General features: G+C 40.3%; 1 protein-coding gene across 1 annotated transcript in view; it reads right to left on the bottom strand.

Moving 5' to 3' along the window:
• PLXNA2 (plexin A2) overlaps positions 1–23,980 on the bottom strand; it is a 260,221-nt gene that overhangs the window by 39,237 nt on the left and 197,004 nt on the right. The window contains exons 14-21 of the mRNA XM_088479576.1: positions 22,697–22,833; positions 15,479–15,646; positions 9,411–9,504; positions 8,276–8,515; positions 7,663–7,806; positions 4,400–4,634; positions 2,485–2,627; positions 378–646 (exon numbers count right to left, since the gene is read on the bottom strand). Coding sequence (XP_088335702.1) covers positions 378–646; positions 2,485–2,627; positions 4,400–4,634; positions 7,663–7,806; positions 8,276–8,515; positions 9,411–9,504; positions 15,479–15,646; positions 22,697–22,833 — 1,430 coding nt within the window. The remainder of the gene's footprint in view (positions 1–377; positions 647–2,484; positions 2,628–4,399; positions 4,635–7,662; positions 7,807–8,275; positions 8,516–9,410; positions 9,505–15,478; positions 15,647–22,696; positions 22,834–23,980) is intronic.

Here is a 23,980-nt window from a genome sequence, read left to right as displayed (position 1 = left end):
CCCTTTAGATTATTTTTAGCTGGATTGTGAGAATAATTAGGAATCTACAACCCACTAGTGTATTCCTTAAAGGATATTGCAGTATGTATTATACCAGCAGAAGACCTGTACTATGTGATACAGGAAACTTGGACACGGGGCATCCTGGTATTTGCTTAGCCCATAAAAGCCATCCTGTGCATCTATGTAAGCACCATATACTATATAGCACCAATAGGAATGCCACTACTAACTCTTTTGTACTGAATGAGTGAAATGTGGATTAGGAACATAGGAGTTCAATGTGACAGATTTCCGCAGACATAACTGGGACTGTCATGGGAAACCTATAGACACATTGCTTATCTTTCCTTCTGTCTCACATGCTCATCACTCACCTGCGCAGTAGCAGCTTAGGGTGATTCTTGTTCTCTAAGTTCTTCTCAATCAGGTCGGAAAGCAGCTGTTTCAGGACATCTGTGGCATATTCCAGCTTCCCTTGCAGGGCTGTCATGATGAGTGAGGCCACGTTCCCTCTGTCACGCATGGAGAAACTACGCTGCATCTCCAGGGTGCGGATGAAAGTCAGCAGAAAAACCTTGTTGTTAATCAGCTGAGCAAAGAGTTTCAATGCCTTCTCCACACTCAGCTGCCCATTGCCTTGCACCTAAATAAGGGAGAATATTACAGGTATCTATGAATATTATTACCCATTGCTATGGTGTAAATCAGTTGTGGTCACTGAAAAGAACAGGCATGGCTTGTCCTGGTGTCTGGGCTACAAAACCTTGACTGCAACAGATTACAACTTGTTGAGGTGCCATTCAAGAAGACATCATATTTCTGTTGATAAGACTGAAATTAACTAAATGTGTGCTAATATTTTAAAGCCCTTGGTAGGCATGGAATACATCAATGTGTATGGGAAAATAATTCCAAGACATACAGTACCTTATATATAGCCTTCACAGAGACCAAATACTTTATTTGTCTAATATTCAGTTTAAACTATATAGCCAAAGTAGGATTCCACATTTGTATTTAAAAGAAAATTGGACACGACACACTGAGATAACATTAGCAGAAGAATTCTGCGGCACTCACGGGACTTGCATCTTAATGTCAACATTTCATTTTATTTAAACATTTCGTCAGACGAAGTTTTGAAATAAATCGAAAAGTTGACACATGGGCGCATGGATTATTTAGTTGTTTATCACCAGCATTTACATTAAGATGCAAGTCCTGTGATTTCTTCTGCAAGTTGTCCATTTATTGCCAGTGGCACCTAGGCATGTTGGCATTATAAAGGAAAGAGTGCCGACGAATGGTCGACATATGTGTGTGTGTAACCCAATCAGATAATCCTTGCTTGTAATGTAATACTGTTTACTTGGAATAATAATATTATTCCAATGTGTCTAAGGAGTGACCTTCTACTGTAGCCATGATGCTGTCCTTTATAACAGAGAGCCTATGGGCAAGTCCAGTGACAGTCTGGGCAGTCATTCTGCAATAAAAGTGCCATTTATAAATCTGCTACTTGTACATTTTCTTCATGCATAATCCAAACTGTCTCCTTGCTGCCACCACTCGTCCTCTCCCATGTGAATACCTGGCCCCCTCTTATCTCTGCCTCCCTTGAGACAGATTTAATATAAGGCCATTACCTTCCCTGGAATTCATTACCGGCATCTTTGCACTGACTCCTAGCTCGGCTGCAGTCCATCACCGTGGGTCAATGACCCATAGCTGTTCAGAGACAGGGAGTTAACAGAAAACAGCCTGCGCTGGTAGCCAGAAAGATTCTGACTGAAATACGCTAACTCCTGTAATGCCAGGCTGCCTAGTAACTCAAGCAGCATACCTACGCTGCAGCAGAGGAACAGTGAAAATGAACACTGGACATCTCAAAGTATATAAGTTGTATCAACATAAAAAATGGTTTACAAAAATATCTTTCTCTTACCTCAGCATATCTGCATGCCTTATGCATGTATAATCATCAGACATACAGTATACATAACAAGTTAATTTGACCAAATTAGGAGTTGCAATGTGTTCACATATTTTATTTAAATGAAGAAAAAGCTTTGCGAGGCATAGCTATGATACCCCAGACTGATAGTTAGAAGGGATGAACATCATCCCAGATGAGCGAATCATGTATACCATCAACTGGGGGAGTCTGAATTAGAATTAGAACCTGGGTAATATGTAACTAAATGATAGAATATGGTCATCATGTGACCACATCATATCCAATAAAATGACACCTTCACAGGCCAGGATCGCACACTGCTGCAGTTTCTCCAGGTCAATGGTGTTAAATTGATGCAAGTATCAGCAGGTCAAACTCATTTAATGATTCTAGCCAATATACTCCCAACTATATACTAACATCATGGATATACAAATGTCTATTAGCAATACAAGATTCTAATGTATTCACATACCTCCTATCTGAAACAAAGGGATTTGCATCTAATAGTAGTTAGTACTGACCTCCAGCTCCCGAAGCACAGGATGATCTTCTATCCCAGGAAAGAGCACTCGCATGGCATAGGTACGATAATCCAGGTACGGGATTCCTGAGCGATCCAAGTCGCTAGTTAATTCATTGATATCAGTCTGCAGCTCTGCGAAAGCTAATAATGATGGAAATAATGAAGTTAGGGTGTTTGCATAGATTACATGCATTGAATGGACTACAATAAAGGAAATAATTTCTTGGAAGCTGCAGACCAGCTAATGACATTAAATTAAGTTAAGCAGCAGTTTGGAATTACTTCACTATCTTATTTGTAAAAACTTTTGTTGTTGGGGCATAGTTAGCACCTTCTGCATAGTTAGATGGAGACAATAATGGATCATAGGTTCTTTCATGCCCTTTAACTATATTTTCTTTTTTTTTTATTATGCAAATCAACATGTGACAATGACCATATGGCAGACACTAGGTGATTCTGGTCACATGGAGCTATTCTGATGAAGAAAATTGGCAATAAATAGTGGCCCAAATGACAGGAGTAATATGTCAGTAATGATTATTTGTTACATCTTATAGGAAAATGTGGCAATTCTCCTACAGTTGGTTAAAATGTACAATTCATGAAAAACCAAACCTAAACTGACTTTTGCTGCAATTTGTTAAAATGTAGTGTATTTCTCCCTCCATAACACACAGCTATAGCAACCTTGTAGCTCTAATGCATTGTGTAAAATTGTACTAATACAGGACAAAAAGCTGAAATGATAACGCTCAGAATATCAGTTATGCTTGTTGTGACATCATCATTTCTGTTATCTAGGATATATAAGCCAATTAACAATTCTGTGCAACTTGTTAAAGATAATGCAACAGAGAGAAGCACAGCCCTCATAAACACTATCAGCTATCTCTAAAGTATAGATTAGATAACATACTGAACAAACGTATGCCATAAGCACGTCAGTATAAACACATCAGTTAAGTTAAATATATTATATAGCCAGTAATATATTTTTGACAGAATTTGGGACATTTTGAATTGGATGTGGTTTATAATTTCCCTTTGCAGACATTGATATACATGCAAAAATGCTGTGAAGGTACATTTTGGATGAGTGACAACTGACACAGCTGCTACATATACCTATGAGGCAGCCAGGAGCACAAAATACTGAAAACATTCCTACACATTACGCATATAGGGTGTAATGAAATGTAACTATAATCGAATTTTAAGTCAGACTGCCATCTTTGTTTAACCCTTGCCCAAAATATATTGGTAAAAGGTCAGTTATTGTTCGACTAGTTAAAAACACAGACAGCAGATGGCAGCTCTTTATCCACTTGCTCTGTGTCCAGTAACTACAATCTATACACTTCCCAAACCAGGGACCAGCTGCTGAAACAAAAACCCTTTTACATGCTCGATTGTTGTTCGACTCAACAGAACATGTGCAAAAACAAAAGAAGACAAATTTAATACAGTGATCCAACCCGCAGGAACAAAATCAATAATGCATTAAACATTGCGACGTAAAATCATTTTCCATACTAGAGCAAACATGAACCCATGACCCTTGTTGACACAGACGCTCTTGTTTTGTTTTATTTAGAATTTTTTAAGTATTCCCAATAACTAGAGATGAGCAAATCGCTGAAAACTTGAGTTTTGCAGCAGAAAAAGGATATTTTGCAGAGGTGCAAAGTACTGGTAATACAGTGCAAAGCCGTTCTGCGCTGCTATTGAAAATTTACATCTCGCAGAATTTATCATTTATATTTTACAAATAAAACTAGGATTAGGACCAAATCATTATGATGTTTGTTTGGTGTAAGACTGAGAACAATTCTAATGTTGACTAAAGTGGATACTTTCTTGAACACTTAAGAAAATGGTACCCATCTCTAATGATATACACAAGGACTCACCCTCTTTGCACTCAAGCGCTACCCTAGACTCCAGGTTGTCCATCTGCATCTGCAGCCGCTTTAAGGTGAGGTCATTCTCTCTGGACTTGCGCTTGTAAGCAATTAGCACAATAATGACAATGATGAGAAGGAGGCTTCCACCAGCAGCTATGCTGACAATGGCAGGTAGAGTCAAGAGGCTGTCTGAAATCACATTCACGGAACCTGGAGAGAAGACCATTCCACCAACGTGGACCTAGCAGAAGACAGAGAATGTTCTGAGAGAAGTGGAATGGATAAATATTTATATTTGTATTTATCTTAAAACATTAAGAGATTTCAAATGGTTGATAACATTTCCAACTGTGTTCAGGACCTCTATCATTTGTTTTACCTATGTTCAGTAACTTCTTTACAAAGCCCAAGTGACATTCACCAATGAATCCATCATTTATGTAATCTAAAGGACTGTCAGCAGGTCTAAGACCTGGAAGAATGTGCTACAATACAAGTAAAACTAAAGGTCCCTATACATCTGTGATAAATTGGGGCAATTTGGCGTTTTGCAGATGATTGTCCCAAAAAAATGGCAATGTATGGGGTACACCAATTGCTGATTCAGGTCAAAAGTTATTGGAATCACTAAATCAGGTTGTCCAACATGTTGAAATTCAGCTATCAATCGGAGCTGTAGATTGCTAGTGTATGAAAACAATCAGGCGATTTGACGACTGTTATTAGTAAAATAATGAGCCTTTCACAATTGGCAGATATGTGATTTGATATAAATTATCCGCAAATCTTTGAAAAATATCTGCAATGATGCGATCTGGTCCATTAGTAGAATGGCAAGGATCACTTGGATATTACGTAATAGTCCATGTAGTTTTATTAAAATTTGGACTCCATGGGCAAATCACTTTGAGGCTGAACCTCCGTTAAATACGTTATAGATTTAACTACATAAATAGATAGGAATAGCGCAAAGATACTGTGAGTAGGTAATACCACTGCACAAAATGGGTCAAATATCAAAATGTATTAATACATATTGCATATATTTATATATCCATAAAATAAAGAAAGAAAAAAGAAAGAAGAAGTTGTGTATTAAAATAACATATCCTGATAGTGATTTGGAGTTCACTGGTTCAAATAAAGTCCAACCTAACCTGCAGGTAGGAATTAGATAGATTACCGTATCCAAAAGTGAGTGTCCATACCGTCCATTAAAGATGTATTTCAAATAGGTTTATTCCTGCACCTCCATGCAGTCCCATAGAAAGGGGGAATGATGGTGTTTCAACAGGAGGGTTGAGGTGTTCCTGCAACTATGTGCCTTCCCGCTTGGGGTGTACCATTCAATCAGATTACCACTGATTTTAAACGGCTGCAGTGATATTGTCTGTGGATTTTATATTAGATCATATTGTGACCACTTATTGAATTTTTCTAACCTAGATTAGCTAGCGCAGTGTCTTCTTTGTAACATTTACGTTATAGATTTATAATCATATGTCTTTGGTGCACTGACTTTGGCGATACGCGCCAACTGGTCCCCCTCTTCCATCTCTTCACATTCCCCCTTTGTTCCCCTTTCTATATTCTGTTCGCTTCCTTCTGATTTTACTTCCACTTTGCCCTATGGTCACCATTAGGATCTATGATACGCACAAGCTATATTGGACTCCCACCTCTGTTAGTCACTATATATCTATTATCTCAACTATCGCTTTTTGGAGGGACTATTTCTCTGTTTTTTATTGTTGACTGTGTTTTATTTTCTCTTGTATTCCTTATGTTGTATTCTATACTCATATATGTATATTTAAAATTTGGAAATTTTTCAATAAAGAAATAAAAAAAAAATATCTGTAATGTTTATTATTTATTTAGTAACAGTTTCTTATATAGCGCAGCATATTCCGTTGCGCTTTACAAACGGAAACAACCTTAATACAACAACACTGGGTAGTAACAGACAGACATAAAGGTAAGAGGGCCCTGCTCACTAGCTTACAATCTATATGTCTGTGACCAGATTGGTGGATTGAGGTATTTTTTAAATCTGGGGAAAAAATAACAGAATCTGCAATTTTTCTTTTTTGTTTGCTGATGTATGCGCCCCTTAACACACAACCTGTGACACCTACATAATCACACACACCTAGTCACACACTGCCAAATCTGCAGAGCTGTAATGCTTCTTTATGTGAACCTTCTTGTCTGCCAATTGCTTTCAAGGTACTCGCCCACTACATGGATCTGGAAACACCCCGTAAATAAATAGAACCTTGCTGCTAGTTTTATTCTGACCAATGCACAGAGTAGTGAGACTAAAAATGTCACATCTAAAATCAAACCCTTTATGCATATAATCTTTTGAGTTTTTCTCCTACGGTTTTGCAGGGTTTACAATAGCTTTGAATTGTCTCTACAAATAAGCTTTCCTGCAGAAAAGCAAACCATTATAAGCATAGGGACGAGACGGCATCTCCGACACCTCACAGGCGGGTCAGGATACAAGTTTTTTTTGAGAAAGTAAAAAGCTATGAAGTCTGCTACACAGCAAGGAACACTAAATGCACCTCCAGACCCTTTATTTTATTTAACCTTATTCCACATAATTAAATCGCAATTTCTGCACGTTAATGTGGAACTAGGTATCTAAACTGCCCTTCCATAGGAAAACCCTTGATCTGCCCAAATCCTCTAATCCAAGAAAATGCATATTTTTGAACTCTCACAGGCACTACAAAAGCAATGACATCACAAAGAAATATGCCCCGCACTTTACCACTTCCATAAATTACCCTTACATAATCCTGAGGCTGTTAACAAGGAAAACTGGGAGAGAGTTTTTAAAATATGAATAAATGTAGGAAAAATAAACCTGACCTAAATACCGTTTGACTGTTATTTGATTAAAAATGTAAACATAAAAGACAATCCTGTTTTAATTTTTCATTACATGCACAATTGCTGCAATGTGCACACATGTAACCCATAGCAACAAATCAGATGTAAAAAAAAACCCAGTTATAATAACCTGATTGGTGGGTTACAAAGCATTAAACCAGCTTGCTTTATGTTACTAATTATGCCCAAAACTGTCAATTGTTTATTAGCTTAAAACTAAAATATATTTTCTAGAATTGGCAACCCTGAGCAAAGCGTGTAAAAGATTAAATACATATTACTTGAAAGAGAAATGAAACATCATATAATGATACAGTCAAATATTCAAATGACCAAGTATGAAAATGTAGCAGGGACAGACTTACAGTCACTTTGTGCTGTCCGGTCAGGTTAGGTGACTCACACAGCAGCTGTGTCTCAGAGACGGTGACAGCACATGGCGTTTCCCCAATCAGGACTGTGTAATTCAGCTTCACCCCGCCTGGTGCAGGTGGACACAGATTTCTCCCCTGCATAGATGGTATACGCAGATTATACCAGGAGTATATAGAAGCAGCTGAGTAACTTACAAGTTACAAATACTGTAAAATACAAGGCTATTAGAAGCCACAGAGGAGTTCCAGGACCATATACAGCAAAAGGCCTCAGGAAGAAATATTTTATTTAGATCACGGAACTAGGTAGACAGTAAATATAATGTGCACTGTATTCTATGTTGCTTGTTATGACTGCACACTATATGGTATTGCACATAACTTCCCATCATAACATCTCATGATGCACTGCTGAATCACCCCAATAACTTCTAGTATTTGGCCCGATAACTTGTTGCATAGAAATATAACCACATTTATAAAACACACAGATTGCTTACTTTAACTTTATAGCAACATACAGGCCAGCCAAGTAGAGGTAGTTGGTATAAAGTTCTAAAGTATTTGTACTTCGTGTTCTATGTCCATCCGGATGACCTCTTACCTTCAATATTATAGGAGAACCGGGTTTTTGCTCAAGAATGCCTGTGGTGCTAAGGAGCTCGAAGGTTGGGTTGGGGTAATAGATGAACTTGGTGTTATTGAAGATCAGCAGTGACTGCACATTATTGAAGATGAAGCCAAACTCATCTGGCCTCTCCACAGCATCCAGCCCAGGGCGATACTCTGGTGTAAGAGCAGGAGCCCAGCATGTCAGACACGTAGCATTTACAACCTTGCACACCTGATCAGGAGAAAACAGCAATAATATCATGTCCTGAATGAAACAAACTGTGCAGTTGGTAATCATAAAATGAAGGATACCTATACAAAACGATATACTTCTATGTTTACATTGCGCCTAAAGTCTATAACATGGTAGTTTAAACTATTTGTCTTCATAAAATAAAAGTTGCCCATACACATGTGCTGTGGAAGTGTGTCAAGGCACCTTAAAGGGCTGTTTTAGACTTAATTATACTAATTCTCAGTACGTTTCGTCCCCAAGCAGCCACCACATCTGATGCCCCAACCCCCCCCCCATGTGGCCCTCCAGCTGCTGTGGAACTACACATCTCAGCATACCCTGCCGCAGTTTTAGCATTCCTTAAAAGCAAAACTGCATGGCAGTGCATGCTGGGATGTATAGTTCCACAGCAGTTGGAGGGCACATTTTGAACACCCCTGTCCTAACTTCTGATTTGGCTCATATATAGACAATTTACAAAGTGCTTAATTATTGATATTAAAAAAGAGATTACTTTATGTATTATGTATTTATAAACATGTTTTCATTACCTGATTTATTTGACTAAATATTCTTTATCTGCATGCTGTTAATGTATATAATATACATAATAAAATCTACTAAATTAAGCATACCATCATTTCATTCCAATGCAATACTGTCCATTACCAGTAGGTGGTGCTGCTTTATCTAACTCCTACATAAGCAATGTTAGTGAGCTGCAAAAGCAGAAGGACCATTTCAGAAAACAATAAATAAAATTAAAGAAATCCTTTTTTCACCCTTTCAGTAGCTTTGAAATCATATTTTGAATATACTTTTATCTACGCGTAAAAAGGAAAACAAAATTATTTAGCCAAAGGACACTGTTATCTGCCTGCAAGTGACGTACATTCAGAGATTCCTTCCCGTTATACTTCACTCGGATCCTTGGTTCTTGTATGATATCAAGGTTGGTGCCGGTGACAGTCAGAGAAGTGTGACCACTGTGAATAACAAATAACAGCAAATTTAGAAAACTGCTGATTTACATGTTTACCTCAAGAAACAAACAACAAGGAGACATAATTTCAGCCTGGTCAGAACCAGATGCATTATGTCCAAGAAGCCTGTGCTAAGAAAGTCCTTACTAGTTACAAGTTGCTTTACTAAGGAAAATAAAGTCTACTCCTATAAACAGATGATCTAAGGTATGTATATGCCAAAGCTGCTACATTAACATTACTGATTCTAACAATACTAGCAGACTGGCCAGGTGTGTGCGTTCCTACTGTAAACTCTGCAGATGACTGCTATACAAGCCCAGATTGTGAAATGAGTTTTCAGCATGGTCTCCAAATAGCCAGGTCTTTCCAATAGGACAGCCCAGGTGTGGCAAAGGGGTGTTGTATAAGAGATAGACAGTAATTAGATAGACACCAGATGTTAGACAGTCAATAGTTAGACAGGGACAAAAGGTCGACAGGGACAAAAGTCAGCCCCCTAAAGTCTAACATTTAAGAAGGTCGACAAGTACAAAATGTCGACAGGATCAAAAGTTCGACATGAAAATGATCGACACAAAAATGGTCAACAGTTTTTTGTTTTTTTTTAGCCCTAATCTTCACCCTAACCCTCCTCTTGGTGCCTAACCCTCCCTCCTGGTGCCTAATCCTAACCGTGGAGGTAAGTGCCTAATCCTAGCCCTCCAGTAAGTGCCTAACCCTAATCTGTAATTAAATACAATAAAATAATATAGTGTAATGCAATTAAATACAATGTAAGTAACATCGGGCAATTTAAAAACCAAGACCAATTAAACATAGGACCCTCCATGAAAATGAAAGCAGTTGGCGAATATGCCATTGTCATTCACATGGAAGAAAAATACACAGGGCCGGATTAAGGGGGGGCGACAGGGGCAATCGTCCCTGGGCCCCCACACCTGAAGGGCCCCCACACCCATCGGGGTTAATGTGAACCGGAGGAGACGGAACCAGTTCCGCCTCCTCCGGCCAACCTAACCCCGGCGCCGCAGGGAGGCATTATTTGCCAGACGCCCGCTGATTGTAACCAGCGGGAGCCCGGCTCCCTCCCCACAGTGTCAGCAGGAGCCAGAGACTGGAGCTCATTTGTGAGCACCGGCTTCCGGCTCACGCAGTGCACTATGGGAGAGACGTCATGACGTCTCTCCCATAGTGCGGTGGAGCAGCCGGGCGAAATGGACGTGGATGGCAGCGGGAGCGGGGTTTAAGGTAAGTAATAGCTTTTTTTATTAAATGCAATTGGCATTTCTACTGGGAGCATTACTCGGGGGGGGGGAGTTACTACTGGGGGCATTCCTCAGGGGGGATTACTACTGGGGGCATTACTCGGGGTGGGGGGGCATAACTACTGGGGGCATTGCTCTGGGGGGGGCATTACTATTGGGGGCACCACTTCTGGGGGCATTACTCAGGGGGCATTAATATTGGGGGCTCTACTCTTGGGGGATTTACTACTTGAAGGTGGGGCATTAATACTGGGGTACTACTACAGGGGCCACTACCACAGGGGGCATGACTACTGGGGGCACAACTACAGGGGTATTATTACTGAGGGCATTTATACAGGGGGCATTACTACTTGGGAATTACTATTGGGCACACACAGGGGGCATGACTACTGGGGGGCATTACTATTGGGGGCACAACTACAGGGGTATTACTACTGGGGGCACTACTAATGGGAGTATTGCATAGGGGGCACCACTCCTGGAGGCACTGCATAAAGGGCACCACTACTGTGGGCTCTGCATACGGGGCACTACCACTGTGGGCACTGACACTACTGGGGTCCCCACTGCGCATACCCCCAGTTTGTCACATTTAATAGGGGCCCCCATATGTTTGTTGCCCAGGGGCCCCCACAGACCTTAATCCGGCCCTGAAAATACATCACGATTTTGTCATACATTATACATACTTAAATTGTTGGTCATGTTTGTTTCTAAGCCAACATAAGTTTACTATAAAATAGGGGGTCTGTTACATCGCATAATCCTATTACGAAATAACATGTCAATATCAACATCCAATATCTAACAATAATGTGAAGCGTCCAGACCTATTGAAGTAGTACTTCATACAAAATCAATAGAATTACTGCGCAGAATGATGGCATTGTAACTTCAGATCCATATTATTGCTGATCCAAATCAATGGGAAGAACATTTGAATCAATATAATTTTGACATGAGAATATATATTTACTGATATTTATTTGTACACTTTATGGAGCCATTATCTTGATTTACTCATACAGATACTCAAAAGTGAACGTAAGATCAGATTGAATTAGCTTGAATAACATGTCCAGCTCACTTACATTCTATATTGTAATATCATGCTTCTATAAGTTTTATGTTATAGTTTATCAAAAGATGACCTCTGTTTCCCTAAACAAAAATCCATTTGATATGAGACCAAGAAAAAATGATGTACTTTTCTTGTCGGGATTTGTGATCCAATTTCATACATATAAAAATTAGATACATTCATACTTAAAAACACTCTGATTTCAATACTTCTTTTTAGTAAACGCCATGCTATAATAACATGTTTATGTGTCATACTTTTTGCTTAGTAGTTTTTTATACATTAAGATGGTGTAAAACCATTGTGCGAAACTGTGCCGAAATACAGTCTTATCTCTATTCTAATTTTATTTTAACGTCTCGCCTACTGAATTCTGTATCTTTGCTTGTAATAGATATGTGCTTTTAATGTAAAATTTTGCAACTGAATATCTGCATGGTTCTCCCTTCTCTAGATGTGTTTAGTTATTAGTATGTGTTATTAAGGTTTATTTACTTGCATTATGACCATATCCAGCAGAACATATTTATTTAAAATTTTTTTTTACATTAATGGATTTCAAAACACAGTAATGCATCATTGTCCTCAACCCATTCAGCATCAATCAGTGCAAATGGCAGAGTAACAATGGCGGAGTAACAATAGAAGAGTAACAATGGAAGAGTAAAAATGGCAGAGGAAACCTCATACATATATTTTAAACAATAAAAACAAGATAAATGTCGTGGATAAAATATGGAAAGTCATAATAAGAGTTTTAGGCCACCATGTGCCAGTATGACCTGCATGAGCCATGACATTGAGTCTACCAATGACTGTATATGTGCAGGAGGAATGCAGCAGCATTCTTCCACATGAAAGTCACTAAAGTGACACCCGATTGATAGTGGTGGAAAACGCCGTCACATGCGTTGATCCAGAATATCCCATAAGTTTTGGGTTCAGATCTGGTGACAAGGAATGACATAACCTATGGACAACATCAGGGGGTCATTCAGACCCGCTCGCGAGCGCAGGACGCTCGCAAGCGGGTCGATGTTCCCCCACTGCGCATGCGCACGACGGAGGGAGCTCCATCGTGTGCATGTGCGAGACCCTGTGAGCGACGGGCTCTCCATCGCTCCGGGTCTCGCACCAAAGGGGGCGTGCTGTCGATGTTGATTGCCGGGGGCGTGCCTGCCAGACGGAGGCGTTCCCATGGGAACGCCTACCGTCTGAAGCCGGCCCCACTGACATCACTAGTGATGTCAGTGGGAGTGATCTTGGCTCTGATAGAGCCAAAATCACTCCAGGGCTTGCGGCAGCGAGACCCTACCGCAGGGTCTCCGTCGCAAGCCCGATGGTCGCGATGGTCACCCACAGCTATGCGAGCAGCCAGGAGGCCGCTCCATTTTCATGGAGGAGGGCCCTGATTCAGAGCGAGCGCTCTGGTCAGAGCGTTCGGCTCTGAATCAGGCCCTCATTCTCTTGCTGATCATACCACTGAACAACCACAGAAACCACCAGGACTGTAGAGTTCTTTATGCTGGCACCACAAGGGCACTCATCTTCGTCTGCTGCTCGGTACTCCTCTGCCTGTGCTTTTTTGTCACTGCCCTTATTGTCAGGTGTGAGGATAGAGTTCTCTTCATGCTATGTTTGACGAAACTGCTTGCAACGGAAGTTATTTGCAGTAATTGATCTTTAGTTGCTCACCTGTTCTGCCTTGAAATGTTTAATGAATGCACAGATATTATGATCCTGAAGTGGGTTTCCACTTACTGTTGCCCTTTGCTGATGAAGGTATCCATCGGGGATCCATGCTGATATCACATTAGGTACTGTTGCTCGGGATACACTCACAATTTAAGCTGTATTGGTCAAGGAAGCTCCCGCCAAACAATCACTATCAAGGTCTTTGAGGTCTCCTCAAGCAGTTATGCTATCCATAGTTACAAACAATAAGGACAATCCAGCATTTTTATACAAGGCCCTGACCAAGCTGGCATGTGAATTTCCCAGGTGTTTCCATATTTATTGTCCTCAAGCCATATATGCTTATTCCCCTGACTGCCTATTGGAATCCAATATTCTTGATTTGCAGTGTTCCTTTAAACGTGAATCCTTTTCTATTGTGGCAATGAAAAAGTCAATGAAAGGGGCTGTCATTGGAGTATGTGAATATCTATACATTTACTACCTATTACCACATAGAGGGAGGCACATTATATCTTATGATATCATTTTTGGTTACGGCTTATCATTGAGAAGATTCTGGGACCACACAAATGCTGCCGTGAACCTTCTAAAGGCCGTTGCTTGCAATGTAAAGGTCACAATGTAACTGCAATTCCCCTGGGTTAAGGCTACAAGACGCCGGGGAGAAACATCCCCTTTTCGCTTTCTTATTTACACACTCAGATATTGTAATGAGATTGTACATTAATGTGCAAAGAAAATATCCTACATGAACATGGACTGGGATTATATATAGTACCGTATATATGACCAATCTTTAAGAGAATGAACTGTGCAGAGCCAAGTGGCTTACTTCTACAGTATGTAATGCACCATGTAAAGTAATCTATACTGCACGGCATTTTCCTTGATTAAATAGGTTACCAGAGTAAATAGGTAATATAAAGCAGTTTTCAGTATAAGGCTATTTGTCACTTTTCACCAGTCTATGGGGTTTATTTACAAAACGTTGGGTTGTAAAACCTTGCGCTTCTGATCTTGTTTATACCCGATATTTAAAAGGACAACACTTTAACTAACCATGTCTTGCTAGTAAAAGTGATGCCCTTTTAATTATCGTCAGAAAAACGACCAGAAGCTTCATAAATAAACCCCTATATGTGTGGAACTTTGTATGTATGTATATACACTTTACTCTTTTGTAAACTACAAATAAAAAAGTATCAGTTCCATGGTTACGACAGCGGTTTAGTTGTCACACTGGACATTGTCATCTGCCTCAGTTATGTTTAAAAGTGGCGAACACTTGAGGACGTACTTTTTAATTGTGACTCTCTAAAACCACCTATATTCAATACGTGCGACTTAACCTGGCTTGTGGCATGACATACTGCAGCATCCTGAATTAATAATTGTGTCTGCCTGTAGAGATGAAGAAGTGCAGCAATTTCTTTCATCTGTTAATAGCTAACATCTCTGCTTTATTATTGCACTTACAGTGACATTTGGTTTCAGTCCAAACAGTTTGTGATGCTTTATATGTTTAGCACCTACTTAGCTTCTTGGTTTTGTGAAATAAATGAATTACAAATAAATAACAATTTTGAAACCAATGGTTCAAATATTCAAAGTTAACTCTTTTATAACAGAAAACTCTGTGCTATTAGCCACAAGCTAATAGTACATTACAGGTAATAGATATCAGCTACATGGACAAATACATTAGCCTTAAATCTTTCATGCTACCTTTATTTACATGTCAGCTTACCGCACTGCACAAAAAGAGAACACTAATGCTCATGTACAAAAGCTGTTGTAGCTTGTCCTGTTGGAGAATAAACTAATGGGAGGGGGAGATGAATGGTACAGGACAGCTATAATGGCAATCCACTTTATCCTCCCTACTACTGGCACCTAGGCCATATTTAAAAACCTCACCATATCCTACCTGGCAATGCTCCATTCTGGTTCGATGCGCAGTACCTTGGGATCGTCAATGTACTCAAACTGCAGGCTGCTCTCTAGCTGGGCCCTGTCCACACTGACTGATACATGGACTGGACCCATGCCATGGGTTGAAGAAGCTGACACACAAACTATTTCATTAAGAGACCTCCTGCAACAAAAACATAGTGACAATTTTACAGTTCTCATTCACTAAAACATTATTAGTAAGTTATTCCTCTTTTTTATCACTCTTTATTATTATATTTTCTTCCCTATGTTCCCATAATACTCTGAGCATTTGGTCTGATCTGTGTTCGCTTCTTGGCAAATGCAGCTTAACCAGCATTACAGACAGAGTTCTTGGAGCCTGATTGAGAAAGTACTGACAGTATACACATGCATTCAGAGTGAACACGGTACAGTGTGCAGACTCCAGCAATATAGGACATGCTACACAAATGTAAAGTGCAGCCTCCTCTCTGAATGTAGCTGCATACTGACAACACTTTCCTGAAAGGGTTCAATGAACTGTATCTGCTGAGTATAAATGTACATGCCACAGGGAATGCAGCCTGGCGCATTTCCTGGCTCTTTAATATTAGTCTGAAGTTGTATTCTTTGCATATAATATAAGGTTATCATTTGAAAGCAGAGTGGGACTACAGGTGCCAATATGTGATAATGCTTGTCCCTGCCTTGTGTATAACACATGTAGTAGATGGTTTTATATCCAGATGAATATAAATTATAACCATAAGTCTAATGCAATTGCAGTTCATGCACGGAACTAAGGGCCTGATTCAAATGGTTTGACTTTGCGTACAACTCTGATGGTTCTCCATAGATGTGTGCACAGGATCTGTACTGACTGAGTTCTCAGAAGCAGCATTGGCTCACAGAAGCCGGAAGGAAGCATCTTTTTACACGAGTCGTCTCTTGCAGCACTTGCATATTATTGCACAGCCACCGCGTACAAAGTTGCAGCACCTGTGCAATAACGTACAACTCTGATGGTTCTCCATAGACGTGTGCACATGATCTGTACTGATAGCGTCCTCGGAAGCAGCATTAGCATATTATTGCACAGCCGCTGCATACAAAGTCGCATCACCTGTGCAATAACGTACAAGTCTAAATCAGGCCCAAAATGTTCATATTTGCCCATTTGCAGAGCTGTGCACACCTATGCAACCACACCGCACCTATGCATGTACTTGGTTTTCATATCTGTCATTATTAGCAGTGAGCACTGTGACTAGCTCTATCCCTGGAATCAGATAAATCTCTGATTACACACAACCCACCATAGCCAGCAATTTCTTTGGTAGGCCATAGACAGGTCTTCACTAAACTTAGTCTATGTGTAAAGAATGCCCCGTTACCACCCAGTTATGCCCATTCAGCAGGTAATGGAGTTCTGTATGTCCCTGAATGGCCTGTAGTTGTATATACTTGGCTAAAGAGCATGCGTAGTGCTAAAAAACGCAATATCCGTCCACAAAACAGTCTTTTATGCAACTCTGCATCAGCTCCTATAAGAGTGAGCTTCTATTATATGAATGATATGCAGAATCACAGAGCCCAGTTTGACAGTTTTGGTTACAGATGTTAGTAATGTGACATTCCTCCCATGAAAATCCAATATTTGCTACTGGCTCTATTGTACTGCCATTGAATCATTATAGTTCTCAGTTCTTATATATACTATATGTAAAATGCTGCTACTCTTCCCCATTGTTGTTTCCTGTGCGGGCGTCACATCCGCACAGATTACAGAAAAGATAAAAGGATCCGAGAGTGACCTTACAGCCACAGTGATGGGAGCAGTGTGTTTGGGGCAGTATTTAATGAATTACAACAGATTGTGAGAATCAAGCACCTGCTCACCAAGCAATAAAATAAACGTTACAGGGTAGAAAGGAGAGAGGCTAAATCACAGTTACGTGCTTTATATATTGTGCTGCCTCTGTACTTAATATAGCGCAGGTCCCAGAAAAATGTGTAGCGGTTCATTTTCCTGGCTCAGATGATTTTTTTTATTCAACAATAATCAGCTTTTTACCCTTCCTGCTGATTCCTGAGAATTGATTACGTCGCACCAAGAAGTCTTTGTTTGCAAAATAGATGGAAATGTTGAGCATGCTTATAGAACTGGTGCTGACTGCTGTAAATGCCATAATACAATGGTTGTGACCTTATAATACAAATGTAGGGAAATGTTCAAATGGAATTGTGTACTTTAAGTGTGATCGGGTAACTATTGTTCTTTCATGAGAGAAAGGCAGACACAATCCTATTAAACAGATACAGTTATTTTACAATAAATACCATTCTCAGAAAATAATTAAACTACTCAACAGTATCAAACAATAAAACGAACATGACACAATAATAAAGTAATAGATCTTTTCTAATGGGCTTATAAAGTGTGCATACTACATTAAGAATGCTACATTGCATCCAGGAACTCATATGCATGTGGATGAACAGTAATAGCCTCTGCATCATTGTGCTACCTTCAGAGGAGGCTGCGTTCTTTCTATGTTATATTTTAATGCTTTAATATAAAAGGCTGCTGCATTCCCTTTTGTATAATAAGATGTGCTTTGTGTCTTGATTGTTAGTCTTTACACAGATTGTGCTCATACACAGTCCAAGTAAAATAGTGCCAATGTGAACATTTCCATTAGACCTTTATAAGAAATGATTAAATAAAACACAATGAAGCTAATCGGAATGGGCTGACACTTCTTGCTAATTCACAGCAACTGACAGCTCCAGATTTAGTGCAAGGAGGTCATGGGAGATCTTCTCAAGCTTTTCCCCTGTTGACTGTGTGACCAAACAGCTACCTGACCTTAGAGAACTACTTTAATGTGGGTGTTTCTGATACTGTAGTACACCAAGGCTGATGGACACAAGTGCCAAGACATTTCACAATGAGACCAGTGTACTGTAATTATATGGATATTCCGTACGGTTGAGGTGAAATGCAAACGTGATTACACAATGGGTCCTTTGCCATGTAACCACTGTAGGAATAGCCTCCCAGCAGGAATGGCAAAGATGGCAACAGTAAGAGAATTCAGAAAAATTCTCCAAAAGATGCCAGGTTTTTATAATGTACAGGGGTACATGTTCTAAGGCTTGGAGAGAGATAAAATCAGCTCCTAAATGTCATTTTTCCAAGGCTTAGTACATCTCCCCAATAGTCTGGAATATAAACCAATTAGCTATTTTAATCTGGTAAACTCCATTTCTATTCAACTACTGTACATTGTATATCAGTCAATATCTATGTTTTAATCTGTCAACCTCCAACCTGCCTTCTTTTCCTTTCTTACATATACCCATTTCTATCTTCTTACCTCTCATTTATTATTAATGTACCTGGATTATTTATTTCTATAGTATGATTTTTTGTTCTCCATTTTATGTGATTTTTGCAATTTAGGGGCCTATTCATCAATAAATAATTATCACTTGTGAATAACTATGTTTTGAAGTCGCTGCGAGTATTCATCATGCCTCCTTGCCTACAGTATCACTTCCGAAAAACTGCCTTTTTTGTGAGTCAGATTTTCGGAATTGTGATACTCTTCTCCTTAGCTGTGCTGCCTCCGCTTCCAGCTGCAGCCCGTGTCTCCCCTCTCTCAGCACCAGCCCCTGCCCTGTGTCTCCCCTCTCCCAGCCCCAGCCCTGAGTCTCCCCTCTCCCAGCCCACAACCACTGTCTCGTTTCTTCTCTCTCAGATCACACCCCCACCTGTTACAGCTCCCCCCCCCCCCGCCGGCCACACTTCCTTGCGGACGCCAGTGCCTCTGTATGTAAACCCTCCCCCGGTGCCTGTCTCCTCCCTTCCCAAGCCGGCCGCCCATGCCACTCACCTCTCTCCTGGCCGGTGTCTGTCCCAGCGCAACACCGACACCCCTTCTCCTGCGGCCTCCACTGCCGCTCCCCTCTCTCCCGGCCAGTGTCCATCCCATCGCAACACCGGCGCCATCCCTTCCCCTGTGGCTGCCACTGCCATTGATGTGAGCTGCAACACATGAGGACCTGCATGGAAACCAGAGAAGCTGGAGGAGCGCAAGGAAGGAGACACAGCAGGGAGGGATCTTCACAGGTTGCAGTGTAAACAGCAGCCTGTGAAGATTATCAGGGGCTGAACGCCATCTGAAAGTGGCGTTCAGTAACATCATCAAGTTCCGAAAAAAATGCTTTTTCGGAACTTCATGAATAGCTCTGACACTTTTTACAAAAGTATGTGAAAATGTAAATTTTCACATGCCTTTGTGAAAAACAAGTGATGATGAATAGGTCCCTTAGTCACACCTATTGTGATCTATCATTCATGGTGTCTTTGTGTTCTGTACTAAATAAGTAGAGCCTGTCCACTTGTCACATTGCATATGTTAAAAGGATTCTAACGTGGATTAAAAAAAACTATTTTTTTTTTTTTCCGAATGTTACTGGGGCACTTCCTTTGTGACTTATAACATAATATACATTACAGGCTCAGTAGCAATACAAGTAAATGGTCTTTTTAGCAGACCATATGTTGCAAAGATACGTTTAATATCCCTACAGCAGGCCGGCGTTCACAATGCCGACACCAGGAATCCCGACACATCAGAAACCACCAGAATCCCGAAGGTAAGTAGCGGGGTTGGGGAGAGGGTTAGGCACTAGGGGGAGGGTTAGGCACTAAGGGGGGAGGGTTAGGATTAAGCACCAGGGAGAGAGGGTTAGGTTTAAGCACTAGGGGGGAGGGTTAAGTTTAGGCACCGGGGAGAGAGGGTTAGGCACTAGGGAGGAGGTTAGGTTTAGGCACCGGGGAGGAAGGGTTCGGGTAGGATTAGGAATACTTATCTTGAGCCATCGGGATGCTTACCAAGTTGGGATGCCAGCGTCGGGATTCTGACCGCCTGGGATCCCGAACGCTGGCATCCGTACACAACCTGTTACAAATGTAATATATGGGGGGGTATTCAATTAGCCGCTGGGTTTTCCCCGTGACTAATTGCCAGCCAAAATCCCTGCGGCACGGGGAAAGGCTATTCAATGAAATAGCCTTTTTCCCACGCTGAAAAATCAGGACCCACACGCGGAAACACTCTGATTCCATGTAAACTGCGGAATCAATGTTTTTTTTCCCCGTGCCCGAGCTCGATTTGGTGTTTTTTTCGCAGACTTTACCTCGCTGCTCAATGAGCAATGAGGTTCAGTCCGCCTGTGGGGACTTGCGCATGTAATCCCCGCTAATTTAATAGCTCCATCGCTATACTGAACACAGAAATTACACATTTTCCTTTCTTAGATTTAATGGTTTGCTGCAATTTATTATAACCTTTGTCTGTACCTAATACGCGTCATTTAATTTCATTATTACTGTGACACATACAGTACTGTCCTCTACATGTTCATTGTATTATTCCGCTTGTCCTCCAGGTTGTAAATACAGAAGTCCATCAGGCAACTCTTCCTCCTGCCAGTCCAATCCAAAACGATACATTACAGCTGGCAGGATCTTGCCCCTTCCCTGTGATCAGTTAATTAGCTTCCCGTGCTATTATTATGCCGTCATGCAGAATCTACCCACAACTTGGTGAGCAGGCTGAAGAAAGGGAAGCTGTAATTAGCCCCAATCTCGTTATAAAATGCTTCATCTAATCAGGCTCCCCAGCTACACAGTGACTGGAGTAAGTGTTCTCAAAATAGGACGAGGGAGTAGGGCCCAGTGAGCACAGCAGGCCGGGCCACACGTATCAAATGCTATTCTTTCTTCCGACACATTGCTTCCCCGGTATAATTAGTATATATAGAAGAGACATTAGTGTGCAGGCAGTCCAAGAGATAGGAACACATTAACTATATCATATATATCACATATATCACGTTTTGTGAAATTCAATCCTGGGGTAGCTGACCCAAGCAAGGTACACACCTTGCTAAATGACAATCTCCAAAAAATGAGGGTGCACTCACCAGTCTTGGCTGTACTTTTTAAGATGACTTAAATAAAATCAAATATTTTATGAACATTCTATGAAGTCTGGTGAGTGCACCCTCATTTTTTGGAGATTCTTTACATTAGCCCTATACCAGCAGCTATATATACTTTCACCAATAAAGGCTTCAACAGAAACAGTGCGAAGTACAGAACTGTAATATTAGGAAACACCAAAGGAATAAAAAAAAAGAAAAAAAAAAAGAAAAAACACAAACGAAAAGAAAAACTTGGATGCTTGTACAAATGTAACCCTTTCGGAAAAATTAACCAATAAATGCCTACAGAAGAGAACCACAGAAAAGGATACTGCTGGAATAAGTCATATCTGAGGTAAAAGGCAAAACGTAAACCAGAAGAGGGCAGCAACATGGAGGACAAAAACAAACAAACAAAAACAACTTGTTTTGGTCTGTGAGTTGTACTATGATTGTGTGTTCTAGGCTTCATTTGCATAAGTAATTAAAGTATGAACATTAAAAGACATGTTCTCTCTGTTGAAGAAAGAGTACTTTCTCATCAGGGAAAATTCCTTCAAATTTTATTGCTTGCAACATAATTTGTACAGATTTATTATCCTTACACTGTGCTGCTCGTCAACCAGCTCTTTATAGACAATCTGCACTACAAAAGCTGATCTTATACTTGCTGGTTAGCGAGAGTAGTGTTTTAAAGATGTGGCACTGTACTAATAAATACACGCAAAGCATAAAATGCTCCAAAATTGTTAACAAAACAAACTAATCATACAACACACCATGTGCCTTGCTTCAAGTATTTAAGTGCTTTTCTAATAAAGAGCTAGTACTGATAATTACAAATAAGAATGCAAATGTTGAAATTTAACAAAACTAGAGATATTTTGCCAATAAGGCATGGATGCGCTATGAACATTAGACATACCTTCTACCTTTAAGAATATTCTAGGACACTGCAGGGAACATTTGAACAGCTCTGATTTCCATGAAACAGTCCACATTTCGTTTAAGACTATGGGACTTATGTAATAGAGTGCAACTTGCAGCCAATGCGGGAACTCCTGCGAGTCACCCGTATTTTTAAAGCGGCAATCATTTTAAAGGCAAAACCAAGCTGGTTTTGCCTTTAAAATGATTGTCGCTTTAAAAATACGGGGAGACTCACAGGAGTTCCCGCAGCGGCTGCAAGACGGACCCTATTACATAATCTCCTATATGATTTATTTGTACTCACCCATAAAATTCACAAGTCTGGTTCCCAAGCAGAATTGAAACAGTGCTTCCAGCTCCAAGATTGTGGCCAGTGATAGTTATCATGGTCCCCCCAGACTCAGGGCCACGGCTGGGAGTAAGGTAGGATACAGTTGGATTCTGGGAATCAAACAAATGAGGTAATTGAGAAAGTGAAGTGCACTTAAATACTGACACATACAAGAAATTCTTCCTGCACTAGGCTGTCATGCACAGTGCTCCCAATTGTAAGGAATGGAGCCAAGAGCCTCTGAAAGGTACCATCTATTTGACTGCATTTGATGACATGGAAATACTTTAATGCTGTTTGCGGCTCTGGCAGAAAATCTACAGTATAAGAAAGTTGTGGCCAGAATCAAATAGAATAAGTAAATACAGCCAATAAATAAATGGAATTTGATTAGGTAACAGATTTCTCAGACAACTTAATAGGTGTAAGCCAAGGGCACAGAGAAATAAAAGACTGATATGAATGTATTGCTATATGCAGACTGACCAATAGATTGTTTCATATCTTGGTAATTATTTTATGTGTAGACGCTGTCTGCTGGCCCATAGCAAAAACCTGCAGTGAGCAGACAATATAATAGTTGGAGAAAATGATATTATGTCTCTGATGCAAAACAAAAACAGTAAAAGTAAATGAGGAAATATAAAGGTATTAGAGGCACTGTGAACACATAGCCTCCGGTAACGTGTCGTGTCGTTCGGTGGTGAGAAGAGAGATAGAGATATACACTCAGGTCTCAGGGAGGTTGTTACTGGGTCCAGATTCCCATAAATCAGAAATAATGAGGGGAATTGTGACTTGCAGGTCCAGATAGGTAGCAGTTGAATCCATTATCTTGTTGGCAGATACACATTTTCCAGGGAGAGTAGGATGTCTATGTGTGCGGCTTATATGTAGCAGATATGTTGCATCGGTTTACTGTTATAGCCGTAACATTGGCAAAGACCCAATTTAACAGCTATGCACTGGGAGCTGAGCAACCTTAATTCTGTGACCTTACCACCTTTAGCAATTGACCTTTATCCAGGCATTATTTTGCAATACACAATGTGCCAGCTGACTTATTGAGATAAAACGTATTTTATTCTTTTAAGGCACATTCAATAGAATCACTTTACAATGATATTGTGGGGTAAAAAGAACAAGATGAGAGTGCTGCAGTCAAGGTCACATTAGATCTATAGAAAGTAAGTAAAGACTGCTATGAAGATATTTTATGGTAAGATTGGAGGGAACGTGCGTTCCTTGGTTGTGTGT

Source organism: Taudactylus pleione, unplaced genomic scaffold (genome assembly GCF_031769625.1).
Source record: "Taudactylus pleione unplaced genomic scaffold, aTauple2 ptg000242l, whole genome shotgun sequence".
Taxonomy (NCBI): domain Eukaryota; kingdom Metazoa; phylum Chordata; class Amphibia; order Anura; family Myobatrachidae; genus Taudactylus; species Taudactylus pleione.
Note: the sequence above shows the minus strand (reverse complement) of the source record. Positions and strands in the feature narration are given on the sequence as shown.